This window comes from Theropithecus gelada, chromosome 2 (genome assembly GCF_003255815.1).
Source record: "Theropithecus gelada isolate Dixy chromosome 2, Tgel_1.0, whole genome shotgun sequence".
In the NCBI taxonomy this organism is placed as follows: domain Eukaryota; kingdom Metazoa; phylum Chordata; class Mammalia; order Primates; family Cercopithecidae; genus Theropithecus; species Theropithecus gelada.
In genome coordinates, this window is record NC_037669.1 from 126,105,060 (window position 1) to 126,119,624 (window position 14,565).

At 41.7% G+C, this 14,565-nt stretch overlaps 1 protein-coding gene across 3 annotated transcripts; it reads left to right on the forward strand.

Annotated features, from left to right (window-relative positions):
• The first annotated feature begins 3,848 nt into the window (after positions 1-3,848).
• Positions 3,849-14,363, forward strand: SLITRK3 (SLIT and NTRK like family member 3). 3 transcript variants are annotated; one of them, XM_025376812.1, is made up of 2 exons: positions 3,849-4,354; positions 10,216-14,363. In XM_025376812.1, the coding sequence occupies exon 2, from the start codon at positions 10,237-10,239 to the stop codon at positions 13,174-13,176; it is 2,940 nt and encodes a 979-aa protein (XP_025232597.1). In that variant the 5' UTR covers positions 3,849-4,354; positions 10,216-10,236; the 3' UTR covers positions 13,177-14,363. The 3 variants fall into 3 exon arrangements, with proteins under 3 accessions (XP_025232597.1, XP_025232598.1, XP_025232596.1); XM_025376813.1 differs by having other exon boundaries at positions 3,864-3,933; XM_025376811.1 differs by lacking the exon at positions 3,849-4,354 and adding an exon at positions 4,477-5,361.
• The last annotated feature ends 202 nt before the right edge of the window (positions 14,364-14,565 follow it).

The window sequence follows — 14,565 nt, forward strand, 5'->3', positions numbered from 1 at the left end:
TTCTTCTATGATGTAGCTGGTTTAAAGTCGGTAGATTAAAAGGACACATACAGAACTTCAAATGTGCTCCCAAAGAGATATCCATGAAGACTAATGAAACTATTGTGGATGTTTCAGAAGTAACTCTCAAGCACTACAATGCTCTCTAACATTTTGTCACTTCAGTGCTTACAACATATTCTGTAGTTTCACGGCTTCAGTTATTTATCAAGTTAAATCAGTCTTTCTCTAGCTCAAACTCATATCTGGAAAACCAGTTCTGCATTTCTACCTGGCAGGTGAGTTTCTTTGCATAAATATAAACTTAAATAACTAGGAAGTTCGCTACCTTAGACTTTTAAACAAGTCATCAAGGGGTAAAACAAAAACAATTGACGGAAAGTAGAAGTTTTAATTTGCTTAACTTTCTTTTCAATCAGTTAGATTTGTCCAAAAATAAAATGGCCTGCTCTGAAATGCACTAAGCTCCAATACCTATGAAACAAACCTGCACACCCTTCATGTGTACCCTGGAACTAAAAATAAAAGTTTATTTAAAAAATGTTCATAATCTTGATAACAACTTGCTGGGGGATAGTGAAGTAGATTCTAATATCACATAATTGGTCAAATTAGATTACCTTCCAAGTCCCTTTTAACCTTGAGATTTTATGATTCTATAAAATTATTATTTTATTCTCTCATAATATCATGTTTAAAAATATTTTTCTACCATTAAAGCTTATTTGATTTACCTTTTTCCATTATGTATAACACCTACCTTTATTTCCTGATGCGTTATTCAATAATCAATTTACTTCAACTTATACATTTGATTTATTTCTCTTCATCTTAGTCTTTTAAAACTTTTTCCCCCTCAGTAATTTTAATCTTAACATCTATAATTTATTAATTCCAAATAATTTTGAAAAATATCTTTAAAAGGAGACAATAACTTTGTGCCTAATTCAGCCTATAAATAAACATTTGTTCATGCTGAATAGTTTAAATCTGATTGTCTCAAAATAGCTCACATAACCTTTGAGATTAAAACACTTATTTACTTCAAAAGAAGCTGAAGTTTCATTTAGTAGATGCCTATAAAGTGCTTTAAAATGTTTTAGTGAAACAGGATATAAAAGATCAATTTTTAATTGAATATCTTGCAGCTTCTTCATACTTACAGCTTGTTAAATCTATGCTGATTCACTAAGTTTTATAAGATGCTATTAAAAAATTATCAATTGGTTTGGAATTTTTTCTACGACATAAAATGTTTCAAAAGTGTTTCTTCTATGGAGATACAGAAAGATCAACAGAAATAAACATACAACAAAAGTAAAAATATTAATTCATGTTTTATCATATTTTTATTTGTTTAACTTCTACAGCCTATGTTCCCATTTATAAAATTGTGTGTAACTATATTTTCAATTGTTTCAACAGCGGTATATCAAAAGTTAAGCAAATGGTAAGGCAGTTAGGTTTTGATGGTTATCAAACATGTAATTTGTTGACCTAAACAGATTTTGCAATGAACAAAGAGAAAAAAAAATGTTTTTTTTTTACCAAATGTTTTTACAATGCTTCACAAATGTTTTTACAATGCTTAATAACAGACAAACCAAATACGTAAATGACCTAAGTATGTTGTACATAATCATAGATTACTACAACTACATTTAGAGTTTGGAACTTTCTTGAGTGCCCACTTCATTGTACAACAAACAGTTCTCTAACCCTAGTTTAATTAGTAGCAAATCTTTTAAAACATGTATTTATTTTATTTAAAGTATCAGAATGAGCAAAATATATGCTAGACGAAAAAATAAAGTCTATCTTAGTTATTTTGATATCATTGTTCCCCTCTGAAAAATGACAGAATAGTTTAAAAAACTATATAAAATATTGTAATGTTTATAATTTAAAAACAAATCAGCAATGTAGACACAATATTTGTTGAACTAAAAATTACATCCTATATATTATTTTATGTAAATGATGTTTGGTTAAATAAAACTAGGGACATGTAAATGCACTAAAAACTCACAACATAAAATCAAATATCCATCATAATCACTTACTCTACAATATTTTTATCTGGCCTGTAATATTTGTATGGGGAGTACTCACATTTAACACTAACAACCCGTTCTAGCTATTCAATCTTCTGCAGCTCCCCAGTACCCTCAGGCCATACTAACATCTGCTCAGAGTAAACAAATTAATATATTCATAGCTCTCTTATCAAAATAACCTTGAAAATATTTCCAAAAAGTTAAAGAGATCTAGTAACTTTAGGAGTGATGTTGCCTAATGTCTTTCAGGATTACTCTAATATCCTCCAGCCCTGGGGCTCAAAGGGGATGTGTGTGATTTCACACTTGCCCACATAAAATATGGTGTACCCAGGAGTGATTCTCCTCAAATTGGGCAACCACCTGAAAAGGCCAAAAATATCTCTGTGACACATCAAACTACTGATGCAGTTTGGTTTTTCCTAAATCTGACTGATTCATTATGGAGATGTACTCCTTTGGCAACCCTGCCTGGATATACCACTTTGAAGGCCAATTTGGAGACCCAGTGAGTGAAACACCTATGACAAATGTTTCTTGTCCATTTATGTCTTCCTGTATGTAAAATTCACATGGAAGAATCTATTATCCTAGAAAATACTGGAAAGAGGTTTGGAACTCATGCCAGTGAGTCTGAAATGCTTTCCTTAAAAAGAATCCATTTTAATACATGGTGCTTTTTACTACTTTCTAGGTCCCTGTAGATACTTTACTAATCTTAATAATCTTCAAGAATGCTGAGTATTTTAAAGAACAAATGGAAACAATGTAAGTATGATATATACATATATATATATATAAAATCTAAATTCACTTTATGCAGAACCAACACAGTTGCCATACTAAATTTAGTGTGTGTGTGTATATATATATCCCAAAAAATTCCACAGGCCCCTGGCTGTCTCTATGACCAACTCCATCCTTTCCTATCTTTTAATGTAGGTAATATGGACACTAACTTGTGGTATTATATGTCCATAATATGAACTAATGATGGTATAAATTATAGTATATACAAATTCACTAAATAAAGATGCAAAACATATATCCAGGCCTGTCTGTAAAAGGATTTTATGCATAAATTAAAAGAGAGTACTGTTTATTTGCAAAGGGTGAGTTGGAGTTCTTTGAATGATTTTAAAAATAGGGTCAAGATCATTCTACCTCTACAATTATAATAGCTAAATAACTTTGCTTGCCTTGGACAATGTATTGCATTCACTTCAGGAAGAAATGGCAAGAGATACAGAGATGATTCCCCAGGCTACCTTCTATTCACTTTGGGAGTTAGTGGAAGGCTGCCCTCTTTCCAACACAGTAGCAGATGAAAAGGATCTATTAAAAAGAATTGCGTTGGTTTACACTGCAGATTGAATGGAGCATTAAACGACTGCATTAGTATGACTGCAGTGGGGGTAATGGTCGCCTCTATAATGTTGTAATAACACTTTCACATACGTGTAATAATTGTTTCAGTGTCCTTATCTAATTTGTCACGAAATGATATCCAGCATCTCTCCGGAAAATGCCCCCCTCCCAACTCCCTGTGCCCTACAGTTTTATTCCCCCACCCCCCACCCCTGGCAAATGTAAACAGATGAGGAAATATGTGTACTTTCAAATCGTCACCCATGTATCATGAAGGTGGGGGATTACTGCAAATCACTTGGAAACCGCTCCCCGGAGGCGTTTAGCGATACCGCCCACCAATACAGCTCAGATGTTCTTAATTTGATTACCCCCCACCTTTTGGGCTGTAATTTTCCAAACAGGCATCTCTCTCATTTGCAAATACACGTTACAAATCAATCCACAGATACAGAATGCTGACTTCCCGACACTCAATTTCACAGGGTGTCTCTTGAAGAGCTGCCAGGTTGTGACCGATAATGGGGGAGAGGGAGAGGGGCACAGATCGAGCGAACGAGAGGCGGGGTGGGGGGGGAGAGAGAGAGAGAGGAGAGAGAGAGAGAGAGAGAGAGAGAGAGAGAGAGAGAGAGGGAGGGAGAGAGAGATCACTTGCTTCCTTGCTTCCTAAGCCGGGATTTTGCCTGCGATGCGCGGCGAGAGGACTGCGGCGGCTGATTTACACAGTTGGCGCGGAGGAGGGGCCGGGGGTGCGGGGGGGACGCGCTGGCGGAGCTCCGGCGATGGGCTGATCTGGGGGCTCCCGAGCGCCGCTCCCTTGGTGCGCGATTTGGGGGCGGCTGATGGATTTGCATTCAGGTTCCAGCCCTGCGCTTCCTATATTGACTCCTTATACCCGACCTCGCGCTTCCGTTTAGGAGGAGACGTTGGTAAGTAACGTGTAATCCGATTTTAGTTATTTCCTAGGCCATTAAAGTGGCACTTTTAAAGCAGGTCAGTCTTAAAAGATGCCGCCGCCGCTGCCGCCGCGAGCGTCTCCTTGGCCTGAAACGTTCGGCGGTCCCCTCCCCCTCCCGCCCCCCTCCCCCGCACCTTCTCCCGCTGGAGAAGTGAGGGTGCTTGAATGGTGAGCGGTCAGGGGACTCACTCTCTGCCAACGGGCTCGCTTCACCTTCGTGCTTTGCCTGAGATCTCCCAAATCCAAGTGGAATTTGGTGTGCACAGCCATACTGTGTATTTGTATCTTCTCTCCCTCTCTCCTTCTTTCCCCCCACCTTCGCCGTCTGACCAATGCTGGGATCTGAGATCTAGTCGCCCCCTTCCTGCCTCCTTTCCGCCTCTCCCCACCCTTTTCTTCTCTCATCTACACACCATCCACCCCCACTCCCACCCACCTAAAGGGCAAAGAGCAAAGACACCCTGGAAAAGCAAGGGCTAATTCCATCTTTTCGGATGGAAGGAGGCCTCGGGCAGGGATTGTGAGTGACAACCCTTCAGGAAGAGAGAAAGAGAGAAATCCAGAGACTGAGCTCAGGCTCTCGGGAACAACGAAGCTCTCCACTGATCGAGAGCACTGAGATTTTAAATCAAAGGAACCTAGTCCTGGGACACTCACTCTGCCTGCCTGCCTGCCTGCCATCGAAGGCATAGGGAGCTGTGGTTGTGAGCTCCCTGTCACTGACATCGCAGCGCTAGGTGCGCGCCCGGCTCTCCCATTGGTATGCAGCGACCATTTCCCTGCAAATCTCAAAGGTGGAAACATTTAAACGGATTACAAGCGTGATTTGGTAGCCTTTCGGAAAGTTGGTGGCCAGAAGAGGAGAAGCTACAAGGCTACAGTATGATGGATACAATTCAGCCTCCCAGAGAGTTTGCCCCTCCCGCTGGGAAGCCCCTCGGAGCAAACCTCGGAGATCCTGAGCGCTCTGCACCATAGGTACTCGCCGCCATCCTTTCCTACTTTGCCTAATTGAAACCAGTATTTCTCGTATGTAGGATGTGCATTGTAGAGCACATCGAGTTTGGCCGCGGTGTCTTCTGTACGCTCACAGGTGCTAGGGGTTTGTTGCAGTTTTGAATTGGATCAGTTAGGTGTAAGGACGTTGGTGGAAGGAGGGGTATCGGAGACTAACATACCCTCGGACCTCTTTTCTGGGTGAAGACATCGTAAGTAACTCCAACAAATAGGCCAGGCGGCAGAGCGAAGGACCCCTCCCCCAGTGGATTGTTCGCTAGTGTTGTAAGAGGTAGAAGGAAAAACGCTTGAGCTTTTAATAATTTTCCATTTCTAAACAGACCATTGTGCGTTTCGCCTGACAACAGCAGATTAGAAAAGGATCTATAGACGGCTGAAAGCTCTTCAGAAAATGAATGATGCAGCATTTTAATTACTTGTTCTAGGGAAGATAGTTTGCTTCCATATTGAAATATTTAATCTCAGATCTGAAGAGATTAGTGAGCTGTAAGATCCAGCAGTGGGGAGGAGGAAGTGGGAAGGGGGCACAGCGGGGAGAAAGGGCTTCTTGTCCTCTCTCTGGACAAACAAATGGCTCTGGGCGCTCCCAACAGGACACGGAAAAAATCGGGGCCCCATGGCTCAATACCCCTAACTTTTGGAGACCTCCCTGTCTTTTAGACACGCTATCCTGAGCTAAAGGAAAGCAAAAAGATGAGATAGCCTTTAGGACATAGCCCAGGTCCAGAACTTAAGGGGTTTTAATTCAAGAAGGAACAGAGACTTCATCGCCGAGACAATATTTACCGTCATCTAGAAGCTCAGGGCAGCCTCCGGGTTACCCATCGATTCCATCACATCATGGGTTCCGATAAGACCCGATAAATAGTCACCGCCTCTGCACATTGGGTACCCAAAGTGCTGGGCGGGGGATGGGGTGGGGGAGGGTGCGGGTGCAGGCAGCTGGTGAGGAAGAGGGAATTGCTCTGATTCTGAGCTTAGGCTATCGGTATTGGTTTACTTCTTGGCTGAGACCTATGGGAATAAATAGGGTGGGTCTGGAATTTTAAGGGTAGAATGTTAGAAAATTCTGCCCTCCTGCTTACTTAGTCTACGGCGGCATGTTTCTAAAATTAGCTACTGTGTGTCAGTGGACTCAAGCGCGGTCATTTTAAATGCAAAATATTATGGAAATTGCCTTTGACTTTTAAGGAACACATTGTTAGGTGATTTACCTGTTGTAGAGCAGTAAGGTATTGATATGTAAGCTGTGCTTTGCTTTAAAATTTGTTTTGTAAAGCGTCCTTTAAGGGGAAACCGTCTCTACCTACTAACTTTGAGCCCTTGGGCAATTGAGGTTCAGTTTAGTTCTTTTGCAACCAAAAAGTCCCTCCCTTCTCCCCCTCGGCAAGTTGGTGACAGGGTTGGTGTGTGCTGGTGGGGGCAGATGGGGAGCATCCACAGCACACGGGTCCTGTTAATTAGACTCCTTTGCTGCACACTTGGCTCTCCCGTTTCCTCACCAAGCTGCATTCCTTCCCAGCAGGCAGGACTGTAGTGCTGTCAGCTGAGCCTTAAAAAATTCCTCTGAGAGGGTTCCTGAACTATCATCTGGTAGTCCCTCTACAATACAATATCTTCCTTCAATCACCTCCATCCCCACTCCCACCACTCCCTAGGATCCACTTCCCGAAAATTTCACTGAGAAATATTTGAGTTTAAAAAATAAGAAAGAAAAAGAAAGAGCGGACAAAAACATTCAAATCCTTAAATCCACCCCAATCCCGCGAGGTCTTTTCCGGCGGCAGAATGTGAAATGTACCATTGTTACCCAAGTGGTCTGTATCTCCTTCCAGAGAATTGGCTTGTCTCTGTTTTTAAAAAGGCGAAAGAAAAGAAATGTTGTTGAATCCAGGGGATATCGAAGGCTTTGACCTGCAGCACAACAAAAGAATTCCTGGTGCAAAGGGATCGAAGCAAAATGCAGGAGAAACTCGGTCCAAGTCTTTCAGGCTGTCTGAGCTTTTATTCGGGACACCCAGGCAGAATCAGACAGATTTAGCTTCTCTGCTTTGGGGACCTGGATTTTCCCCCCATCCCCGTCATTTCAGGGAATGGCTGTCCTGTGAAAAAGATAATTCCGAAGGACAGTCTCACTTTTCAAACCACCTGCACTAGAGAGGGGGAGCTTTGGAAACTAGAGGAGCAGATGATCCAGGGGATGGTTTCCTTGAGAGTTAAAAAAAAAAAGAGAGAGAGAGAGAGAAGAAAGAAAGAAAGAAAGAAAGAAAGAAAGAAAGAAAGAAAGAAAGAAAGAAAGAAAGAAAGAAAGAAAGAGCCTAAAATGCCTATCCCCCGCCCCCCTCCCCCATCTCCACCTTCCCCACCAAAGAAATGTTTCCCATAGGTTGGTCTCCTCCCACTTCGCTCTTGTTTCTTATTTTGCCAGTTTGTGTTCTCTATCCCTCTACTTATTTTTCCTACACACACACACACACACACTCACTCACTCACAACTGTATAGTCAGGGCTTCCTATCGCTCGCTCCCGAACCTATGCTAAGCGCGTTCCCTTTGGAGCTCATTTTCATGACGTGGAATACTGGGTTCAGGGTTATAGCACATATATATTTTTAAAGCCGGAGCGAGGGAAGTCTGAGATTCTGCACTGTGGTTGAGCCTTCCTTCCTCCCTGCCTCCCTCCCGCCCTTCCTCCCAGTGACCAGTGATGTGCTGTGGGTACCCAGAGAGAGCAGCCACCGCGGCGGCAGCGGCAGGGGCAGCAGAGCTGGAAGCCTGCTGCAGCCCCTTCTCCTCCCTCCTCTATTGAGTGTGCCAAGCGGCAGTTCTGCATCCTAAAGAAGCCCATTGAAGAGCCCATTGCATTCCCAGCACGTCTCAAGCTTGCTGCTCTTTTTTTTTTTTTTCCTCTAGGTCCCCCCGCCCAACCCCCTTTTATCCCCTTTTGCTTCAGCTTCAGCAAAGCAAAGGGAGTGGGAGGGAAAGAGAGAGAATCCTTAAACTCAAGCTTTTTTTTTTCTTTTTCTTTTCATGGTTCACGGTTCCAGGCTAAAAAATAAATAAACAAACAAATAAATAAATAAATAAATTACAAAAAAAAAAAAAAGAAAAGAAAAGAAAAGAAAAGAAACCCAAAAAACTCTGGCAAAATAGGTAAGTCCAAGACATCTGGAGCCTTTTTTGCCTAAACCACAGGGACCTGAAAAACAAGAAAAATATTTAAGGTAGTGAAGAAGGAAGAACTTAAGTAGATTTTAATATTTCATAAGGGAGATGGAAGACTAATTGATACTGCAATGTAGGCTTTTCTGCCTTTTCTCTCTCCCTCTTTTTCATTTAATTGTTTTTAATTTTTCAGTATTGCATGTCTGAGGCAGACTTCTCTTTGTTTTCTCACGATATCTCCTTTCTTTACAGCTGTGAACATTATATGCAAGTGTAATGTGAAGATTTATTTTTTCACTTTTCCTATAAATTATATCATTGTGCTTTAAGAAGAAGGTTGATGAAATATATCTTTCTGTGTGCTATCTGTGAGGAAAATATATGCTAGAAACTTTGGTTTATTTTTATTGATTAAAATCAGCTATTCAATTTTGATGGATATTTTAGTGACTCAGGAAGGAGAATATAATAAAACTGCATTATTAACATTTATTTATGTAAACATTTTCATATACTGATGTTATTAGGCAAAGAAAGCGATGCATAGAGGAAGACTCTATGTTATCAGAATAGTACATTGCATTTGTTTCTTCTGATTGGAAAAGAATGATATCTTTTTTGAAATTTATTTCATGTGATAGGTCATTTATCAGCAGGTAAGAATAGAGGTTTCCACTCTCTCTTGACTTTAACTACCCGTCTCCCCTCTAACTAGTCACCTACTCTTCCAGCTTTTTAAAGGGTTCCTCAGTTGATCTTGAAGGCACAGATACACATTCCAAACTAAGCTTTGCGAATGTTTTAATTCAGACACTTTCAGACTCAGCATCCTCTAGCTGTCCCTATCTTTAGCTCTGACAATTGCATGGGCATGTTTTTTAGAAGGGCTAATGACTCCTACATGCTTTAAATAGTTAAATGATACAAATATATACAAATTACTTATTAAATTAAAGAAGATGACAGTATTCTATTCTTGGGCCAAAGGATGTGGACATATAGTGTACATACTGACTATACACTATTATAAAGCATGTTATGATCATTTCATAAAAATAAATCTTAAGTTTTCCTGAGTTGCTGATCATTTTACACATCTCAACATCTGATATTGAGCAACAGGCTCACACTTTATCATACTAATCAATATAATAATTTTGGAGTATGTCATGTATTTTTAATAGTCAAAACCTGTAATTCAAAGAACATTTTTTTCCCATCAGAGTTCCAATCAGATTTATTATGAGTATCTTTGATGTCAACATGAGTTTTAACAGGCAAACAGGTGTAATGGCCACATTATTGCTATTATTACTGAATCTGCCTTTGCCTAAAAGGAAGTACGATGTACCAGTTCTGTTGTTTGTTATACAGAGGCAATGCAGTCTGCTTTTGTTCATGCGATATGCCGTTTACCAAGTATGGCTTGGTTCAGGAAAATGTCACTGCATGGTTCAATATTTCAGAGTCTCCTAAGTTTAAAATATAGGACACACTCTAAACGTTAAGTGTATTGCTAGCTCATTTTGAGTGTCACTTCTACAATTGCTGAAGTTTTTATATAGCTCTTAAAATGCCCCACATGTAGGAGTCAATTAAAATAGTACATATGACTAAAAGCTAAAAATCTGCATTTTTATTTCTGTTGCAGTTTTGTAATCAACCACGAACGATGAAACCTTCCATAGCTGAGATGCTTCACAGAGGAAGGATGTTGTGGATCATTCTTCTAAGCACAATTGCTCTAGGATGGACTACCCCGATTCCCCTAATAGAGGACTCAGAGGAAATAGATGAGCCCTGTTTTGATCCATGCTACTGTGAAGTTAAAGAAAGCCTCTTTCATATACATTGTGACAGTAAAGGATTTACAAATATTAGTCAGATTACCGAGTTCTGGTCAAGACCTTTTAAACTGTATCTGCAGAGGAATTCTATGAGGAAATTATACACCAACAGTTTTCTTCATTTGAATAATGCTGTGTCTATTAATCTTGGGAACAATGCATTGCAGGACATTCAGACTGGAGCTTTCAATGGTCTTAAGATTTTAAAGAGACTATATCTACATGAAAACAAACTGGATGTCTTCAGAAATGACACCTTCCTTGGCTTGGAAAGTCTAGAATATTTGCAGGCAGATTACAATGTCATTAAACGTATTGAGAGTGGAGCATTTCGGAACCTAAGTAAATTGAGGGTTCTGATTTTAAATGATAATCTCATCCCCATGCTTCCGACCAATTTATTTAAGGCTGTCTCTTTAACCCATTTGGACCTACGTGGAAATAGGTTAAAGGTTCTTTTTTACCGAGGAATGCTAGATCACATTGGCAGAAGCCTGATGGAACTCCAGCTGGAAGAAAACCCTTGGAACTGTACATGTGAAATTGTACAACTGAAGAGTTGGCTGGAACGCATTCCTTATACTGCCCTTGTGGGAGACATTACCTGTGAGACCCCTTTCCATTTCCATGGAAAGGACCTACGAGAAATCAAGAAGACAGAACTCTGTCCTTTGTTGTCTGACTCTGAGGTAGAGGCTAGTTTGGGAATTCCACATTTGTCATCAAGTAAGGAGAATGCATGGCCTACTAAGCCTTCCTCAATGCTATCCTCTGTCCATTTTACTGCTTCTTCTGTTGAATACAAGTCCTCAAATAAACAGCCTAAGCCCACCAAACAGCCTCGAACACCAAGGCCACCCTCCACCTCCCAAGCTTTATATCCTGGTCCAAACCAGCCTCCCATTGCTCCTTATCAGACCAGACCACCAATCCCCATTATATGCCCCACTGGGTGTACCTGTAATTTGCACATCAATGACCTTGGCTTGACTGTCAACTGCAAAGAGCGAGGATTTAATAACATTTCTGAACTTCTTCCAAGGCCCTTGAATGCCAAGAAACTGTATCTGAGTAGCAATCTGATTCAGAAAATATACCGTTCTGATTTTTGGAATTTTTCTTCCTTGGATCTCTTGCATCTGGGGAACAATCGTATTTCCTATGTCCAAGATGGGGCCTTTATCAACTTGCCCAACTTAAAAAGCCTCTTTCTTAATGGCAACGATATAGAGAAGCTGACACCAGGCATGTTCCGAGGCCTACAGAGTTTGCACTACTTGTACTTTGAGTTCAATGTCATCCGGGAAATCCAGCCTGCAGCCTTCAGCCTCATGCCCAACTTGAAGCTGCTATTCCTCAATAATAACTTGCTGAGGACCCTGCCAACGGACGCTTTTGCAGGCACATCCCTGGCCCGGCTCAACCTGAGAAAGAACTACTTCCTCTATCTTCCCGTGGCTGGTGTCCTGGAACACTTGAACGCCATTGTCCAGATAGACCTCAATGAGAATCCTTGGGACTGCACTTGTGACCTGGTCCCCTTTAAACAGTGGATCGAAACCATCAGCTCAGTCAGTGTGGTTGGTGATGTGCTTTGCAGGAGCCCTGAGAACCTCACGCACCGTGATGTGCGCACTATTGAGCTGGAAGTTCTTTGCCCAGAGATGCTGCACGTTGCACCAGCTGGAGCATCCCCAGCCCAGCCTGGAGATTCCCACCTTATTGGGGCACCAACCAGTGCATCACCTTATGAGTTTTCTCCTCCTGGGGGCCCTGTGCCACTTTCTGTGTTAATTCTCAGTCTTCTGGTACTGTTTTTCTCAGCAGTCTTTGTTGCTGCAGGCCTCTTTGCCTACGTGCTCCGAAGGCGTCGAAAGAAGCTGCCCTTCAGAAGCAAGCGGCAGGAAGGTGTGGACCTTACTGGCATCCAAATGCAATGCCACCGGCTGTTTGAGGATGGTGGAGGTGGTGGTGGTGGAAGTGGGGGTGGAGGTCGACCAACTCTTTCCTCTCCAGAGAAGGCCCCTCCTGTAGGTCATGTGTATGAGTACATCCCCCACCCAGTTACCCAAATGTGCAACAACCCCATCTACAAGCCTCGTGAGGAGGAGGAGGTGGCTGTTTCATCAGCCCAAGAAGCAGGGAGTGCAGAACGTGGGGGTCCAGGGACACAACCACCGGGAATGGGTGAGGCTCTCCTAGGAAGTGAGCAGTTTGCTGAGACACCCAAGGAGAACCATAGTAACTACCGGACCTTGCTGGAAAAAGAGAAGGAGTGGGCCCTGGCAGTGTCCAGCTCCCAGCTTAACACCATAGTGACAGTGAATCACCATCACCCTCACCCTCACCACCCAGCAGTTGGTGGGGTTTCAGGAGTCGTTGGGGGAACTGGGGGAGACTTGGCAGGGTTCCGCCACCATGAGAAAAATGGTGGGGTGGTGCTGTTTCCTCCCGGGGGAGGCTGTGGTGGTGGCAGTATGCTACTAGACCGAGAGAGGCCACAGCCTGCCCCCTGCACAGTGGGATTTGTGGACTGTCTCTACGGAACAGTGCCCAAATTAAAGGAACTGCACGTGCACCCTCCTGGCATGCAATACCCAGACTTACAGCAGGACGCCAGGCTCAAAGAAACCCTTCTCTTCTCGGCTGGAAAGGGCTTCACAGACCACCAAACCCAAAAAAGTGATTACCTCGAGTTAAGGGCCAAACTTCAAACCAAGCCAGATTACCTCGAAGTCCTGGAGAAGACAACATATAGGTTCTAACAGAGAGAAGAAAATATATTAGTGCTTTTTTTTTTCTCCAAAAGAAAAGGAAAATAAAAGAAATATATCCCTTGCTCCCTTTACACTTGTCCCAATAACTCCATCCTCACGATCTTCCCTACCCTGAACAAAACTGAAACCGCATGATAACTAGAGAATACAGATGTATGCTCTCCCCTCTCAGATGTGATTTGGAGGAAGGGCCATACTCAGATCATTAATCAATGAAGTGCCTTCGCAGACTTTTGCCAGCAAATGTTATCATTATTTTTTTATACTGAAACTTGAGACTTTGACTGTGCCATGTATAAGGTATACCGGGGATCATTGTATGGATCCTAATTAAGTAAAATTCAATGTGTCTTTTTATTTTCAGTAACTATTTTTTTTTTTAGTTGTAGTTTTGTTTTAAAGGGAGGGGGGAAACAAGTTGACATTTGTCATTTGTGGCTTTCTTTCTTCTCATCATGGCACAGATTCTGTACATGTGTTAACAATGCAGTTTGCTGCATGCCTGGAAACTGCAAGACGGGGAGGGAGGGGGCGGGTCTTGCTCGAATGTTCTCACTCACTATCTTGTCTCTCATACACATATCCATCTGCAAACCGTGATCCCTAAACCTGCAGTTTCTTCCTGCTGGTGCAGGTACACACACACACACACACACACACACACACACACACACACACACTCCGTACCATTCCCATTCAACCCAATCTGCTTAGTTCGGGTTTGATCCATTTTTCTCCTCTCCATAGTTCCACTACCCTTCACTGCTAGTGTACAGCTCACAGCATCTCTCCTATCACCCTGGGAAAAGTCACATTCTAGGCTGGATTCTACCGAAGTGGAGGCCTGGTGGTTTAACAGCCGAAGACACGCGCCTAGGGGTGAGCACCCTCTTTGTGACACTTCATCCTGATGCCAAGATTTTTTGGAGAACATCTGCACTTTCTTATATATATATATATAATATTTAAAAAAAGCAACTGGGTATATATCACTAACAGCTTTGTAGGAAGCACTTTTAATGTTTTCTCTCTCACACACAAAGATTCAAAAGAAATGTGCATATATTTATTCTGTAATTTCAGTGATTATGAATTGTAAAGGTAATGTTTAATCATTGTATAGTGATTATGCGTCTGGTATAGCTTTCCTAATAAAAAGTTTTTGAAAAACATAATACATTATATATAGAGGATACAAAGCTTGAACCTTAAACTCCAGCTATGCCATGCCTTTCGTGCTCCCGTTTTAAAAAATGATTTCTTTTACTTGTTACACAGAAAGTAATTTATTAACGGGTTTGATGCACTGTGATGTTGATAAATCTTATATCCCACCATCTCTATTCCAAACCAGGATACAATTGAGACTTAAAATCT

Bases quoted from the DNA above. Each gene is read 5' to 3' on its own strand.
- SLITRK3 (XM_025376812.1), top strand. From the start codon at position 10,237: ATGAAACCTTCCATAGCTGAGATGCTTCACAGAGGAAGGATGTTGTGG.